At 32.6% G+C, this 18,843-nt stretch overlaps 1 protein-coding gene across 1 annotated transcript; it reads left to right on the forward strand.

The window, feature by feature from the left end:
* Positions 1–5,465: 5,465 nt before the first annotated feature.
* On the forward strand, positions 5,466–14,237 carry LOC134241617 (uncharacterized). The gene is made up of 6 exons (XM_062723641.1): positions 5,466–5,592; positions 9,524–9,618; positions 11,454–11,579; positions 11,980–12,654; positions 12,968–13,180; positions 13,388–14,237. The coding sequence occupies exons 2-6, from the start codon at positions 9,532–9,534 to the stop codon at positions 13,544–13,546; spliced, it is 1,260 nt and encodes a 419-aa protein (XP_062579625.1). The 5' UTR covers positions 5,466–5,592; positions 9,524–9,531; the 3' UTR covers positions 13,547–14,237.
* Positions 14,238–18,843: the final 4,606 nt, after the last annotated feature.

The raw sequence follows: 18,843 nt of genomic DNA on the forward strand, positions 1-18,843 counted from the left end.
TTTATTAAACAGTTCTTAGGACTTTTGAAATGCCCCTTGTATTAATTAAATATGCATTTGACAACATTTTAATTAAAAAAATACAAAAAGTAATACACGACGTCTCTTTTGATTCATTACTACCTTATGTAAATCAACAGTTAGGTCTACATCATATTCGCACCAAACTTTACTCTGTCCCTTTGAAACTTTTAGTCTTCTTGAAAAGGCCAAGGAAAGTCCAATTTTTGATTCCTCCACACCAGAATATAAACTCGGATCTGTGATTATGGATATTTCATATCATAGGCTTTTTAAACCCGCACGTTTTGCGGAAGAAAATGCAGCTAAAACAATCCGTCTTTTCCTTCATTATGCCAATAAAGGAATTGACGCGGTTAATATAAGTAATGTTCTTAATCACAAAAGGGTCCAGTCTTGTATTCTACCATATTTCAAGTTAAAGACTACACCTTGTATTTCCTACAAATACATATCGACCATTGCTTCCAAACTTTTCAATTACAAAAAAACTTTACATGGCCTGGATACAGAGCATCTGAAACATAATCCTCCATCGTGTTCATGTTCTTCTTCTCCCTACAACTATAGTCTTGCTGGACACGTTATTACAGGTGACGTAAATATAGATAATGACGACCTTAGATCACTTATTTTAAAAGGTCCTAAATATAGGGAACCCCGATCCTTTAACTGGCGTCAGAATTTCATTAATATTATGGATTCTGTTGAAAATTACGCCAGACGATGGGCCAGATATGAAAAAAACCATCTATCCTTCTGTGTTCAATAAACCAGAAGTGAAAAGGGAATTAGATAGATTACATGGTCATTACGTACTGGTCCCTGCCGACAAAGCAGGTAACAACATTGTCTTCGTTTGTAAGGCTCATTATATAAATTGTATTCTAGAAGAACTAGGATTTAATTCTACAAGTGGTAATCCTACTTATACTCATACTTCCCTTTCTGAGGAAGAAATTCTTCAAAATCATACGTCATGCAGTTTTGAATATTTTTAATATTCCAAAGAGTCAAAATGAATTTGAACCAAGCTTCTTTCGTTACTCCTCACTTAGATATTGACAGTAGTGAAGGAAAAACTTCAAGAGCACTGTGCAACTGTATATTCTAGAAGTGGTGTGAATCAGATGTGGATACTAAAAAACTCCAAAGAACTTTTGGACAATTTGAAATCACAAGATTTTACCAAAATCAACAGCTTAAAAACTTACGACTTTTCAACGTTATACACAACCATTCCCCACGATAAATTAAAATCCAGGCTTTTTGATATCAATGACAGCTGCTTCTTCAATAAAAATGGAACTCGTAAATTTACTTACCTGGCCATTGGTCATTTACAAAATTATTTTGTTAAAAAGATTCTGATTGCACACACAAGTACTCTGAAGTTGACATCAAGAAGATGCTTGAGTTTCTCATCGACAATATCTATGTTGTTTTTGGAGACCAGGTCTTTCAACAATCTATTGGAATTCCCATGGGAACCAATTGCGCTCCGTTATTAGCAGACCTATTTTTGTATTCATATGAAGCAGAATTTATGCAAAATCTTATGCGTGAAAAGAAGAAAACACTTGCTGTGGTCTTCAACTCGACCTTCAGATATATCGACGACATATTGTCAATTAGCAATGGTAATTTCCATTCCTACGTCGATACGATATATCCAGGAGAGCTCGAGATAAAAGATACCACAGAGTCTGACACATCTGTTTCATACTTGGATATTTTACTTGAAAAAGACGTTAATGGTAACCTAACAACCAAGTTTTATGATAAACGTGATGACTTTAACTTTTCAATCGTCAACTTCCCTTACTTATGCAGTAATATACCTTCATCACCTGCATACGGAGTTTATATATCTTAACCGATTCGATACGCAAGAGCATGCTCTACGTATGAACAATTTCTAAAACGAGGCAAATTATTGACAAGCAAGTTGATAAAACAAGAATATCAGCAGTCTCGTTTAAAGTCATCATTTCATAAGTTCTATGGTCGATACAATGACCTTGTCAGCAAATACAATTCATCATTGAGTGATTTGAGTCAAATGCTGATTGACGTTTTTCATACCAATTGTTAGTCCATCATTTATACACTGAATTGACGACGGATTTTTCCGTTATTTCACGATCATGACAATGAGCACACGGCGGGTGTGACCGGTCAGCAGGGGATGCACAATTTTTTTGTCAGTAATTAGTATTGGATAGATACATTTTTGGTAAAAATATAAAGTTTGTTCTAGCCTGCGCACAATATTTTCTGGAAGAAAAACTGCTTGAAAATAAACAGTTTTATACAAAATACACAAAAATTGCGGGAAAACGTCAACTTTATAATGTTATAATTTTAAATTAACGGCATTTTGATCAAATTCAAATTGATCTAAAAATGTCACATGCATAGCTGTGCAAAGTTAAGCTTTATATAAAGTAAAATTAAGAGCCCAGTGCTCACAGTACCTCTAGATTAAGTTGAAAAACGTATGCAAGTCTCAATGGCTGGTGAAAATCATCGTTTATTTTAATTTTATTTCAAACAGAATCATTTACTTTCATCAATTGCTTTAATTATCACATCAATTCTGCGCTTATTTTAACACGTAGGAGAGTTATGTAAGGGAAACATTTAAAATTACAAATTACTACTAAATATATAGTTACACAGCACTTGACGTCATGAAGTTTGTATACATGCTTTTCTCCAGGGACTCAAATCAATATCTTAAGGGGGGACCTATGTCCAAAAAGTCTTTGTTTGGAGTTTTCAAAACTTTGACATTTCCTTCCTGACCACTTGCTCTTAATTTTAAGGTATTAAAAACAATACCTTTATATGCTTATTTTAACACAGGTGCACGTGCAAAAACAGTGTGAAATGCTAAAAATAGACTATTATCAGACATTATTGTTCTACTCCAAATATGCGCTAAAAAGAACCAAAAATGTCAAATCACAATCGAAATCAACAGGTATTTAATTTATATGACTTGTATCTTCACAATGAAGGCAAATTCATTGTAATTCATCTCGCCTGAAAAATTATAAAGGAGCACAATATCAGTATCACCCCGTTTTTCTTGTCATATTTTTTACAATTCCGACATGCATAACAGGTAATATCTTGAAAAGTCTTTGTGTGAAAATGTTGTAATTCATATTTTGTGAAAGAAATGACCCTTCTCTTTATTAGAAAAAAGTATACCTTTATGATAAAATAAACGAGAAATATGACGATTTCTTTTATTTTCGTGCTCTTCTGTCATAAATATTGACCTTTCCGCACTAAAAAAAGAAGTAAGTAAGCACTGACAAACATCTGAATATAAAACTATTTTGCAAAACAATGATTATTTTGTTTTGATTAGAAAAAATTTAAGCAGATAAACTATTTTCTTCTTCATTCTATTCATTCTGCCCCCCCCCCCCCCCCCATTTCCCCGTCAACAACCAACACCTAATAGAACCTAGGAATGATATACAATAACATCTACATATACTATAAATCAATAAGAAAATATAGGTACAAGTACATTTTTTATTTTTTCTTAGTTTTATTCAGAAAATACAATTAATGGTAATCGTAAAATCAAACATATTTCCCTGATTTAAGCCGCTTTCTGTGCTGAATTTTATCTTATATTTTTTGCACTTTTATATTAGCATATCATGGAGGTCTTTCTTTACAACTGAAATTGCTATAAACTATCAACCAGAGGAAAAGAATTCTAATATTTTCAAACTCCATATATCAAATAAAACTGTTGTAAATGATGAAAAAAAATTCTTTTTGTAAAACTGTGTACGTTATTGATTAATAACAATGTTATGCCTATAATCACAGTTGCAAAAGTCAGCGGGAAAAAAACAAACGTCGCTATTGTGACGTCACATAACGCTGCTTTAACGTAGAACGACATAGGTCCCCCCTTAAAGCATATATACACTGAGGACTACATGCATGTAGCTCTCTGTTACATGTATTTGGTTCATACATATACACATGTAAGAATTGTACAACCCGAGTCCCTTCGGTTAAAAAAAGTGTATTAATTTTTAAGCCAGTACCAACATTTTGCAAAATTTTACTGATCTATGAATACTGAAGTTATGAATGGTTTGATTATACAGAGCTAAAACTCTGACTGCCAGGGAGAGGTGTGCTAGAGTCTATAGAGAGGAGTGTCACGAATGAATTATTGTGGCGATGTTTGCATCGATCCTATAAATTTGGCTCGTTGAAAAAATTCAAGATGTGTTTGTGAAACACTGGTGCTCCGTATTGCAGTTAAGTTATGAAGAGGGTTGATTGATTGATTGATTGTATACTGTTAAACGTCCCTCTCCAGAATATTTCACTGATATGGAGACGTCACCATTGCCGGTGAAGGGCTGCAAATTTAGGCCTATGCTCGGCACTCAGGGCCTTTGAGCAGGGAGGGATCTTTATCGTGCCACACCTGCTGTGACACGGGGCCTCGGTTTATACGGTCTCGTCCGAAGGACCGCCCCATTTAGTCGCCTTTTACGACAAGCAAGGGGGTACTGAGGACCTATTCTAACCCGGATCCCCACGGGGCTGAAGAGGGTTGAAGCTAGTGAAGAGGGTTAAAGCTAGTTTCTCAGATGCAAGTTAAACACTAAAGGTCAATGTCAAAATTCTTGGTATTCAAACATGTCACAGATCGAATTAAGGTCTTGTCACATGCAATGCACCTGTAAGATATGAAAGCCCTAGTGCCAACTGTTCCAAAATTATGGATAAGGATAATGTTGTTTTTTTTAAGTAGGTCAAACTCTATGGTCAAGGTCAATGGGTCAAAAATATTTAAATCATGTCCCATTGAAAGGTCCTGGCATTATTAATGAAAGTCCTAGCACCAACTGTCTGTTCGCAATTTTTATGCAAGGGTTCGGTAACTTTTTGTAAAATTAAAGTGGATCAAGGTCAAGTTCAATACTGGTAGATCAAAAATTTTTAATACCCATTGAATTAAGATCTTAATTGTCACAATTAATGAATTCAATATACAAGTCAAGTATAGAAGCCCTGGCACCAACAGCTCAAAAGTTATGCCAAGGTTAAAGTTTGATATTTTTTGTAAATGTGGGTCAAAGTCCAAAATCAAGTTCAAGAGGTCAAATTCGGTGGTACACAAAGAAAGGTCTTGTCATAAGAAATACACCTCGAAATCTGAAAGTCCCACCCCACTCAAAAGTTATTGTTCGAGTTAAAGTGTTTGCCAACACACAGACAGACAAACGGACGGACAGGGCAAAAACTATATACCCCCGAATCTTCAGTTACGGTTACATACTAATAAAAATCTTGAGCGCCTTTGTTTAGTCTGGTTAAATTGAGTTCCCTTTTCTTATGATACGAATGGCTTACCATATTTTCAAGCATATTAGCTACACAGACGAAATAGGTTAAGCGTTTTTCTGCCGCTGTACTGTCAAATGGCGGATGGTGAAATTCATAAACATAACAAACGATATTTGAAATTCAACTCGTAGAGCAGCTCTGCAGTTATATTAAACCTGTATAGCATATAAGGTTTGTTAACTCTAATATTTAGTGAATGAAATGCTGCGATTCTTTATTTGGGTAATTAAAATTATTACGTTATACTAGCAAGGTAAATGTCTTTTTGAAATGTTTTATTTTCATGTAAAACTTTCGTTTCCTACAACATGGAAAATAAGCCTTTCTTGAAGATATACACAGAATCATTCAAAAGCATTAAATAACTCTGGTGTTTAGGTTCTTTGATATCAAACTCACCTGTATTTATTTAAGAATCCATTAGGGTGAATTCACCATGCATCGGATACCCTTGTACTTCAACAAGTTCTAGCGATATCGCTACCGACGGAAAATTATCAAAATGGAGTTTAACATTTAGTTTGTGATTAAAATATCAATTTGGGACACAATTATATGCCCTTTATTTAGAAAATATCCTCAAAAATCGAGTTTTTAGGAATAACTCAAAATTCACCATGGATCGGACATTGTTTACCATGCATCGGACAGACGGTATTTTGACTGGATAAATATCATATCTTTATTAAAGTGCTTTAAAATCCTTGATATGGATATATTTTTATCTTTTATCTAAGAATTAACCCTGAATTTAAATCTAATTGACGATATCGTTGCACAAATGTAGAACGATTCAAGAGACCTCACTCTGCCTTAAAAATGCTTTAAAATGCTTATAATGCGGTAATTCGCGCCTTTTTTCATGGTTTATCATACTCTGGTTTGTAGAAATAAATTGAGTCAAATTCCAGATGTCATACATCGATAACCTGTATTTTGACTGAAAATATAGAGTTTTTATTTTCCTTTTCCGCAAAAAACAGCTATCAGCTGGGTTCTGTATGAAAATGGTAGTGCTTACCTTTGCATCGGAAAGTGTCCGATGCATGGTTAATTTGTGTCCGATGTACGGAGAAATGAACATACTAGTGAAAACCAGCTTTTAAAAGAATTATACGAACATTGAAGTGAAATTTCTTTAAAATTTATGTAAAATTATCAATCTTTGACTTTATTCACCAAAGTCTGCCTCGTTCCGTTGAAGTCGAATTTTAAGAACGATAACTCTAAAAATCGCAAAATCTTAAATTCCTGGTTGTTCCCCTTTGATGATGTAAAATATGACGTAACTTCAAGGCCATTCTCGGGGTATTTTTATCACAACATGATAATAACAATCGGTATCATTAAAAAATTTAAGTCTTCAGCTTCAAGACAGAAACAAATAAATACACAGAACTCTTAAGTTGAAAGAGAGTTTATTGTCTAAAGTTGTCCGATGCAAGGTATGTGTCCGATGCATGGTGAATTCACCCTAGGCATTACACAGATCCAGCACAATCTCTAGATTAAGCTATATAGCTTTAAAAAGCTACATAGCTTAATTAAGCTATTCAAAATATTTATATGCAATTTTTCACAAAAACTTTTTTTGCAAGAAATAAACAAAGTATTTGACTATTCATATATATACTGTAGACTATCAAAAACACAACCTAAATCATAGAAAGTTCTAACATTGTTGCTGTTGAATACTTTTAAGCAAAATATGAATTGTTTGAGTAACTGTCGACTACTTTGTGTGCTTTGGAAAGTTCTCAATATGCTGAACTCTTACCAATCAATTATCCTGTTGGCCATAACTGACCTCCTTTATAATTTCATTCAAGAAATAACTATGTGGTCACTCATCAGTAGCCCCCAAACTTTTAAAACTTTGAGTACAAAGTCTCTTAAGGTGAAGCAATTTGGTAAGTGATTTTTACATGCAGTGTATTCAGAAGAGTTCAAAGTTTAATATTTCCACTGCACCAAAGTGCGACTTTTTGCACATGTTGAAAAAATAACACATTTGAGAAAAAAGTCGACTAAAATAGCTTAATCAAGCTATTCTGAATAGCCTGATAAAGCTATGTAGCTAAATCAAGCTATATAGCTTAATCAAGAGATTGTGCCGGACCTGTTACACATTTTGTACATTGTAATTTAAGCAGGTCCAGCAGGACAATCTCTTGATCATTCTGACATGTATAGATATAGCTAAGCATTAGCTTAATTTAGTGATGATGAACTCCACTGAAAACAATGAAAAGAAATATGCTCTTAAAATCCTAGTAACTACTTCAGAGCCTTTTCAATCAGTGTTCTGAAAGTTTTGGGAATGTATAAAGCAATTGTGTTGACCTAAAAGTTACTTCTTGAACATGTTCAGCACAATCTCTTGATTAAGGTATGTAATAGGAAAGGGGGAAAAAATGTATGGCTGGAACAGGAATTGAACCCAGGTCCCCTATCACTGTTCACATGTCAGGTACTGCTCTATCGATTGAGCTACCTAAGCCAATATCAACAGCCTAAACTATTCCTTTATACACAAGTTTCAAGATTATCTGTTTGGTGCACACTTTCATTATGGAGAGGAGTAAATTGTCTCTGCATGTATAAACCGGCAATCAGGACAGTTTTTTGAAATATGAAGAAACAGAAAAAGTCTTCGAGTCCATACACCTTTGACAGAGGTTTGAATAATCAAGGAAGTGTCTTTTTCACCAAAAAAAAAAAAAAAATCTACGATGGTTCTTTTGATTTGGAATATAATTAGAATAGTAGATTTGTTATATAATTAAAGTGTAGCTCAATATATATCCTCAAAATCATCATTGCTTGACTTCATATATTTGTATATCATTAAATAAATTCTAAAGGCCCTATATTTATGGATGTTGATTTTTGTGTACATTGAAAACATCTCCCACCTCTATGCTGACATGCAAATTTTTTGTGTCTTTATTATAGGAAAGCTTTGATCTCGAAACTTGTGTATTTGTCTTTGTCCTCAAAGACACAAGTCCATTGTCACCAACTTAAGTAACAGGAAAGGAAAAAAAACTCTAGATCAGGAGTGAAATGTAGACCTTTGTAACACTTGTCAGGTCACTCCGGTGCTCTACCCCAGTGGTACAGGGGTTCCATGTTCAATTTCCTGTCCAGTCATACACATCTTGTCCTTTCCTATAACAGTTAATAGCTTTATATAGCTTGAAATAGAATATTGTGCTAGACCTGTTGAAGGAAAATATAAAGGAGGCAAAATTCTGGTCAACAAGATAATTAATTTGTAACATGTAAAATGAAGCTATCTTTATCATATTTATCCACACCTCGAAACACACTAGACAAGGTATACAGTTTTCTAAACAATTGAAATACATCTTATGCTGAAACAGTGAGGCCAAGATAAATAAATAATTTGTTTCCTATACCAGTCTGAGAAAAAATAGGGTAGGTAGGTAGGGAAAACAATTTATTTTATTTTTAAATTAACATTTTATTGGCAAGCACGCTACAATTTTTCCCCATGGAAATAACTATCAGAGTATTTCTGATTAATATGCATATGATAATCATTTTTTCAATAACTGAAGTGATCAAGATTAGAATTGCTACATGTAATAATAAAATTGGAGTAAGTTTCTGCAGGAAAGATATTTGCAAAAGAAAATTTCAGGGTTGGCTGTATATTTTAGGGTTAGTCTCAGTCTGGGAACCGGAAACACACAATTCATTTATCTAGACCTGATCTAATATGATACAATTATCTTTGATTTTCATACCCTTTTGAGTCCATTTTTTGATAGTCCATGGGACACAATTGAATAGTCACATACATGCAGCTTACTGTCTATTTCATAAAAAAATGTTGTGCATATCTGCATGCTAGTAAACAGCTTTTTGAGTTATCCTCAGTACTAGCTTTATAAAGCTTTGTACAGGTAGCTTATTCAAGCTATTCTAGCCTAGTCTAGAGATTCTGCCGGACCTATCAAGTGGTTTTACATGTCATTAAAGAGTGTTTAACTTGCTTTTTACCAGTTTGATTATTATGTAGAATCAAGGCAACTCTCTGTAAAAAAATTAGAAATGTTTTAATTGTGTTTTGCAGGCGGAGATATGGCTACTATGAATTCTGGGCATCATGGCATGAAGAGGATCTTTCGGAAAATTAGCTACTGTTTTGTTTTCCTTTCAAGAATTAATGTAAGCTTTAACATTTTCTGTGATATATGTTGTGTTTTTGTTTATATAATTTTATATAATTATTTAAAGAATTACCGGTAATTGTAAGAAAAAGCAAAATGTGGTTTAAAAATTGATGCTCTGTTGCTGTTGAATCTTTGTATATCTCACACAACAGCAACTCATGATTTCATTTGATTTGAGATTTACCGGTACAAAAAGTTACAAATATATTCATACTGGCTTAATTATTTCTTATTCACTTCTTTTTATTCATTGAACATGATCAATTTCTTATTCACTTCTTTTCATTCATTGAACTTGATCAAGATATATAAAGCAAAACTTGTTTAGTACAAATACTGATATAGTGAATTCACAGATATAGCGAAGTTATTTTGGATCCCCAGCTATATGAATTTAACGAATTCCTTATATGAATATAACAAATTTCTGATATTATTATACAAATATGGACTCAATGTAGGTCAATATGCATTTATAATTACCCAGGATGACAGATATTGACGAAGATACATGCAGTATATCGACCGAGGGCGCTAGCCCGAGGTCGATATACTTCATGTATCCTTATAACCAATAAATGCATAGACCGTGCATTGAGTCCATATTTTTTATATAATATAATAATAATTTCCCAAATTTATTAGTGCAATGCATATCATCCTATTATTTACAGAGATAGTATAACCATAAGTAAGTTGAATGTAAATGTTTCAGAATTCATTTAATATTACTCAGAGGAAATTGTGTCGGCAATAAATTTCCCATATCATAATAATGACATCTCCGAATAACACAGAGTACCCCCTCCCCCAGATTGAGAATCGCTCTCGTTTACACTTGCAGACGAAATGCACTGATTGAATATAAATACCTATGTCTTCTAAGAATAGATACAATCTTACATGGCATGCTTGTCTATATTTTCTTTATTCTCTTTAATCGCGTAAACAGCATCAAAGCTCTGCTCGCCGAGTGGAAAGGTCGAACTCAACCATGAAATTATATGTGCTAATTATTCCCGAAAATATTCACAAATATCCTAGTAATTGTTTTGTATTATCAGTCTCAGAGTTATTCACTATATGTTTTAAATTTTCCTCACCTACAACTTCCAAACTTCCATGTTTGTCTAAAGCGAAAGTGAAAATGAGGCAGCTCGTGCGAGTCATTATTCGCTTTGAGCGGTCGTTATAAAATAATAAGTACTTCGTATTGACCAATCAGATTACCGGATTTCACAAAGTTATATAATATAGCGAAATAATTTCATAGGTGCCAGTGACTTCCTTATAACCAATTTAGAGTCTATATCCTATACACTCAGTAAAATGAGTTCTTTATCACACATTCTGTACCAGCTAGTTACCCTTTTAGCACATTATTATAAGTTTAGAGCTTAATTGATATTTTCATTTGAAACATCTGTTATATTCTGCTTAACTGCCATAAATGGCAAACTTACAATAAATGTCAACTTATATGTAAATGTCATAAATAAAAGTGTAATTATTCTTGGAGATGTTTTGTATCTCATAGGGTCTCAATAAAATATTGTCAAACTGTTTTGTTTTTCTAGAGAAAAATACTGGTGAAACTATTTTAAAATATGATCTGAATTCTCTGATGCAAGGATAATTTCTCTGTAATGTTGATTGAATCCACTGGCTTGTAGCTTACTTCCCATGTCTAGTTTGCAGGCTGTAGTTGGAGCCTTATTAGTACATGTACAACATGTGATGAATATTTTTCGATGCAATATAATACTTTAATTCTTTGTTAATACAGTTGATTGATATTAATATTTTATCATTTGTTTGGATTATTTTCAGGGCACCTTGCATGTAAGGAACCACTCTCAGCAGGTGTCTTTACATCCTGCCCACAGTCCTGGCACCAAACACACTAGTAATTTCCGCGTAGCCAGCCTCTGTTTCCTGTTCCTGAGAAGATTACATGTAAGTTTTGTAACTCAGTATAAAAATATTGATATATGTATATATGAATATTAATATGCAAGCATGTTCTTAAAGTGTGCATTTCAGTATGTTCAAGTTATGACCTTGAAACGTAAGGCCATAATTTTAATAGAGTAAAAATGTCATATGTACAGTACATGTAATACATTGATTAAATTGATTAAAAAAACAACTTTTTTTTAAAAAAATCTCTCAAAACAAAGCTGTAAAACATAGTTGTAATAAAATATTCTGCAGCATTTTCAAATCAATGTTAATCTTATAATTAATAAAATGGAACAAAAATTCTATTGTACATGTATCGAGTATAAATTCAGAATGTACCTGTAGTAAAATGCTTATTAGCAAAGAAATCATCATCTTGTATTGAAACTTTTAGGCATTTGAAGGAAGATCGACCCAGATTTCCTCATCATTCCACACAAAACAGAGCAGCAGGAAAAGGAAAAGTCTTCCTAGTGCTCCCAAATGCACATGCTGCAACCTGAAGACTGGGTCCACCACAAGTGATGAGCAAACTAAAACCATACTGACACACACCTTACGGGAGCTGGTGCCCAAACTCTCCAGGATCTGTATCGGGCAGAATCCATACAGTTCCAGCCAAATTTGGACCGCAGACAAGAAACCCCCAGGGTGGCCAGCAGAAAACGGGATCAAATGGAAGGACCCTAACAACAATCCCAAAGATTCCCTAGAAGTCCTGCAGAAGAAGATGAGTGTCCTTCTAGAAATGTGCAAGACCAAAAGCATTCCCGTGGAGTACCAGAGAGAAATAAAAGCCTACCTGAATGTTTGTGAAGACCTTAAATCCAATGACACACCAGATATTTCTTCACTCCAGATCCTGAGACAGCAGAGGAAGAAATCCCATGAGCTGGCTCTGGCTTGCAGACATTTCTCTGAGATGGTGAAATGGCATGGAGCCCCAGAAAGATCCACATTCCTTGAAAATGAGTTGATTAACCTTTGTCTGGTATTGCAGAAGACTAATGCAGACAGGATGCTGAATGCTCAGTTTGAAGAGGTTTATTGTGCCATCGCACAGGCTGAGGTAATGTCAGATTTAATTTGTGAATGATTTTCAAGGAATTCAAAGGTCAAAGCTTCATTATTGTATTTATATGTTTTATAATCTTTACAGCCTTTATACATTAGGTATTATTTATGCTATATTAATATATTTATAACCCAACATATAGAAAACTTGTACAGCACCATGTATAAACAAGGCAGATAATGTGACATCCAAAGACATTTGACTATTAATTTACATTTTGATTTACTTCCAGATTAACAAGTCTGTAATATTATTCTAAGTGAGCATTATTAAGTGTACTTCTACTTAATTGTATGATATTTATCAGGGAACTCATGAATCCCCAGGAGAGTTTATGGAGCAGTTTACCTCCAGCAGTCGAGGGCCTGCAGAGAGAGTGGTCCAGATGCCACAGTTTAACTTGGGCAACTGTGGATCACTGGAGAGAGCTGCATTCCAGAGTAACCACATGGCGGCCTCCCTTCCTCCCGTGCATTCCCAGGTGACCACATGCAGATTCCCAAACTTCAACAGTATGGAGGTCAGTTCTTGCTACATATATTTGATCATAGTGTTAGTAAGATTAGTCACTGTGGTATTATTTGCTTAAAAAAGGTGAGATTAATTCCTTCCAGATGATTCTTTCAAGAAATGCTAGGTCTGGTATGTGTACAGAATTTAAGGAAGAACGTAAAATTTCTTTAAGTTATTTTGCTCATAATTATCAGTTATGTAAAACAATTTTTAGGTCACAATGACAGATACTTCAGAGTTCCACAATCCACATGACATGGAATACCAAATGGATTACATGGATTGCGACAAGAGACCAGTGAGCGCTAACAGAATGATGATAAACAAGAGAGTCCGCGGAAACAGATACTCCGAGGATATGATCCTTAATTAAGGAAACACTGAAAGACAAGATGAAGAAATGATAATAGGCAGATGATAGATTTACAAAGGGTTGATTTCAGAACTGTTGTTATGTCTTTAAAGAATTAAGCTTAAAATTTACTATTTACTATTCTTGCACTTTTGTTATGCAGGCACACATACTCATTTACGCAACACTTTCTTAAAAGACATATTTTAAAACATTTTGAGCTTACTTTTATTATATTTTTTTCTTGCAAATTGCAAAATTAAATGCATATTTGTGCTTATAACCATAATGTCTCATTTCCTCTTGTCTTGTTTTATGTTTTGATTGTTTGAGTTTTTTAACAAGGTCTCTTGTTTAATTTTTCCATACTGGAATATTTCATGATCTAGTGCTACTTTTTAGCAGCATCCTTTTGTTAAAAAAATGCTTCTCTGTACAATTGCTGTAATGAAGTGACAATGAATAATTACATAAAATGTAGATTCTTCAATATAATTCAGACAAATTTTAAGGAGATATATGTACAGGGCATTTTGTTTCATTAATTGTGTTTTATTTTGTCAAAAACTTGTATCTATTGAATATGAGTTTTAGTATAAAAAAATGTGATTAAAACTGAAAGAAATCACTGTTTTAAAAATATATGTATTAGTTTGTTAATATTAAGAGTATTTTGACTGTGATCTCTATAAACAGTGATTTTACAAATAATGGAGAGATTTTGTAATACAGAGAAAATATATTTATTTATAAATGGTTGTTATTTTGTTAATTCTGTAAATTTCATTATATATCATTTTTTAAGGATGAAGTTTGTTTTGTTTTCGTAACAGACAAAAGGTTTTCATGTTCATATATTTTTTCACATGATTCATTTGTCATTGTTATAATTAAAAAACCCTTCTCTAGTCTAGAACTTAATTACTTTCTATTCAATTATAGATTTGTTTTTAAGTGTAGCATTTTCAAAACTGTACTATAGATAAAATAGCTGTATTGCCTTCTCAAAAGATTTTTTTTTCCTGTGTAATATTTATCAGTGCATTAATTCACTGAAGCATAATGGCAACTTTTTTGTTTGGATGAACTTGTTGGATATTCTGTGATTACTTGTGCAATATTAGGGACTTATTGTTGACTAGATAAGTGAAAATTAGTTGATATTTAGATTCCATCCAATTTATAAAAATCTGCAAAGGAACCATGATTAGAAAAGCATAATTTTGGTTATGATTTAGTATACATGTATGTTGAAGAGACCTAAAAAGATAAACTTATAATTATAAAGTAGAACGTCATATTCAGCAGTCCTTTTGGATTTTTTAATTGGCTTACTTGTATTCATTTCAATTCTTGGATATACATAGTTGATTATAAATACAAGTCTTTTTAACTATGTTATTTTTTTTTTAACTTAAAGCATAAATAACACATTTCCTTCTTGTTAAGATACTATGATAAAAGTCTATTAAATTTGATATTTAAAAATCTAAAATAAGAGTAGAAATTTGGAACATTATTACATAATGTAAATTATTCTTTTGTGAAACAACTTGCAAGTGAAAAGTCAGTTTTTAGAACATATAAGGTTATGTTTAGAATCGCTCCACATCACTGCATATTTATTTCTCATTCAGCCCTCATCAGATAACTTTTTTTTATTATTCTTTTCTAGTGAACCTTGAAGACAGAAGAATTGTAGATATTTTTCTTCTTGTACAAAAAATAGTGCTACTTCTTATTTCATCACACTCTCACACTAAATGTTGTTCTATTTTATAAAATGTATTGAGTGTTGCTTGTTATTTTACACTGTGGCTATAGATATCAATGAATATTGTGGTGAGGAAAAATCCTTTAGAATGAAGAGAGGTGATAAACAAGAAGTTGTTTTGTAGGGATCAGAAATTTTATATATTTATATGAATCACCAATCTTAAATAAATAGTTTAGCGAGTTATATTTGTATTTTCCCAAGTTCTACCTAGCATTTACTAGGTGTATTTATATAGAGATGTATTTTCATTATAAATTGCTTTGTTTTGCAATGCTGTACATACATATATACTCATTTAGTGCTCTTGATACATTTTTTCACCAAATTACAATATTTTTATTTCATATATTTTGTAGTGTCTTGATCATTTTAACAAGTTTAATTTTTTGCTCACCTTTACTAAGTGCAATCTTAAAAGTTTGCAGCACAGTTCCTTTTTCCCAATTATCACAAAGAAATACTCTGAACTCGGACTTTGATCAGTATTCTATTTGACAGTATTTTCATTTTACTTGAAAAGTAAGGTTTCATTAAAGAAAAAAATATATATATTAGTGATACAGAAATAACATTTTATTGATCAAAATATTGTAAAATTTTTAATGAAAAAGAAAAAAGATATAGGGCTTTTCAGCTTCTAAGAGCATAAAAAATAGCAAGTGGTTAAAAATTTTGAGGGTTTTGTGCATCAAATCAAAATGAATTTTTTTTAATTATGAGGTTTGAATTCTGCATCAAGTACATGTATGAAACTTTTTTTTTCTGCAACTTGTACAGTGAATTAACTTTTATACATGAGGTTGACATTTCAAATATATCAAGGCTTATTGTATAATGGTTGAATGTGCTGATGTAAGATTAATAGTTGAATTTCACATTTATAATATACAACATATATATTTATTAAGTAAACTAATGTTTAATATGTAAATTGCCTTTTTCACACATTCCAATGAACTGACAGTAGTACCTACTAAAAACTTAAAGCCCAATTTTTTCCCTTTATTTCTTGAAAGAATTTCAAATTTCTAAGAAGATTCCAAAGATATTTTATTAGATTTCATTTTTCGGACAAAAGTATATTGTCATATTTTGAAATGCTCATGTGACCTGAATATACAAATTTTTAAATGCCATTGATGAAGCAAAAGATTTCAATGTATGTGCACTGTTCAGTAAAGAAATTTAAGATTTTTAAATTAAAAGATTTTTTAAAGATTGTTGCACAAAATACTAATGATCTGAATAATTCCTATATATCATACAGAAATGTACATGTGTTTATATTAACATCTTCATTGTAGAAGATGTCAGAAAACTATTCTATCAAATTACATATGCATTAATTAGTTGAACTAAGCCTTACTTTCACTATTTATTTAATGATATGTAATGTTAAAATTTGATAAATTTGACATGTCAAAGTATACACTTATCTTTTATATTATTCCTGAAAAGAGGGGGAAAAGAAACAAATGAAAACTATATTTGAAACTGGGGAATTGCTTGTAATTTCCTTAATTCATGTTTATTCTGAAGCAATTTTGACATGTCAAAGAGCTGTATGTATAAAACTCTGTGATGTAGCCCCCAGTGTTTTCTATGCTACCCCACCACAACATACCATTTTTAAACTTGATCCTGTTATAGACATTGTCCCCGTGCCGTCAGTGTTTAAATTTGTTTTATTAAAAGTATCAATAAAAGTAAATAAAAAAAATTATTTTGTTATTGAAAATACCAGCTGTATTTCATCAAGCATATGAGATAAAGAGTTACCATAAGCAATAAGCAAAACTAATGTGATAAGTCTGAGGTGTTGTGAGGTGGGGTTGGGGGATTTTGCCCCAGCTGCACTAGAAGCAGGGATATTTTAGGTCTGCTTGTAACTATAATTTCTGGAAGAAAAAATTGCTTTTAGAAGATTTTTCTCTTAAGAACTGGAAGTGACCATGACCTTTTGACCTCAAAAACCAACAAGATCTTTTTGGTTATATGCACAGGATTTGAGTTTGAATATTTTAGGTAATGTAGGGGGGAAATACTGCAATAGTCCTCACGCAGTACATGTTTCAGTTGATGAACCTGACATTGGACCTCAAAATCAATAGGGATCGATCGTTTCAGGCCATAAGGATTTGTGATATGAAATGTAATTGCTCAAAAGCTTTTTTTTTTTTATTATGGAACTTGAATCTTGGCTTATAAATATGTATGAACCTACTTTGAATTTTATGTAATATGAGTATTTTTAGCTCTACTGGTCAGAGACCAGAAGAGCTTATGCGATAGTAATGCGTGCGGCGTCCGTCCGTCTGTCCGTCTGTCTGTAAACAATTTTTCAAAATGCTACTCCTCCTACAGTTTTGGTCTAATTTCAATATAACTTGGCACACAAGTAGACTGCACTAAGATACATAATTCTGTGTATCGGTTTTTGATTTCGATGAACGGTGTTGCCATGGTTACTAAAAATAGAAATTTCTGTGAAATTCTTTCAAAATGCTACTCCTCCTACAGTTTTGGTCTGATTTCAGTATAACTTGGCACACAAGTAGAATACACTAAGATACATAATTCTGTATATTGGTTTTTGATTTCGTTGAACGGTGTTGCCGTGGTTACTAAATATAGAAATTTCTGTGAAATTCTTTCAAAATGCTACTCCTCTTACAGTTTTGGTCTGATTTCAGTATAACTTCGCACACCAGTAGACTACACTAAGATACATAATTCTGTGTATCGGTTTTTGATTTCGATGAGCGGTGTTGCCGTGGTTACTAAAAATAGAAATTTCTGTGAAATTCTTTCAAAATGCTACTCCTCCTACAGTTTTGGTCTGATATCAGTATAATTTGGCACACAAGTAGAATACACTAAGATACATAAATCTATATATCGGTTTTTGATTTAGATGAACGGTGTTGTCGTGGTTACTAAAAATAGAAATATCTGTAAAATTGTTTCAAAATGCTACTCCTCCTACAGTTTTGGTCTGATTTCAATATAACTTGGCACACAAGTAGAATACACTAAGATGCATAATTTTGTGTATCAAATTTTAATTTTGATGAACTGTGTTGCCGTGGTTACTAAAAATTGAAATGTCTGTAAAATTGTTTCAAAATGCTACTCCTCCTACAGTTTTGGTCTGATTTCAATATAACTTGGCACACAAGTAGACTACACTAAGAACATAAAGAGACTTTATCAACGATCATTATTCTATTCCCCATTTTCAAAAGGTGAGTTATTTCCCCTGAAGGGAACTCTTTTACTGTGTTTAATACGCATGCGCTATAAATAAAGTCACTTCCGCGGACGTTCTTGATGTAAACATGTTCATGGTGTATGCCTCTGTCATATGGAAAAATGTTATTGTGTTTGTGAATAAAAAGAAATCTTAACTGATTCGTATTTTTTTTAATATTTTCATAGTCTCTTTCTGGATTTGTATTAATCTGTGTAGTACTATAATAAGGTGCTGTGTGACCCCCCCCCCCCCCTTACAAAAAAAAGAAACAAATTACTATTAAAATGC

The sequence above is a fragment of the Saccostrea cucullata genome, unplaced genomic scaffold (assembly GCF_032062105.1).
Source record: "Saccostrea cucullata isolate Sc308-1 unplaced genomic scaffold, CSIRO_AGI_Scuc_v1 ctg267, whole genome shotgun sequence".
Lineage (NCBI taxonomy): Eukaryota > Metazoa > Mollusca > Bivalvia > Ostreida > Ostreidae > Saccostrea > Saccostrea cuccullata.

What these genes read in the sequence shown, in the direction of transcription:
- LOC134241617 (XM_062723641.1), top strand. Translation starts at nt 9,532, where the DNA reads ATGGCTACTATGAATTCTGGGCATCATGGCATGAAGAGGATCTTTCGG. An exon ending in GTGCCATCGCACAGGCTGAG is followed by an intron (nt 12,655 to 12,967) that starts GTAATGTCAGAT and finishes GATATTTATCAG; the next exon opens with GGAACTCATGAATCCCCAGG. An exon ending in CAAACTTCAACAGTATGGAG is followed by an intron (nt 13,181 to 13,387) that starts GTCAGTTCTTGC and finishes AACAATTTTTAG; the next exon opens with GTCACAATGACAGATACTTC.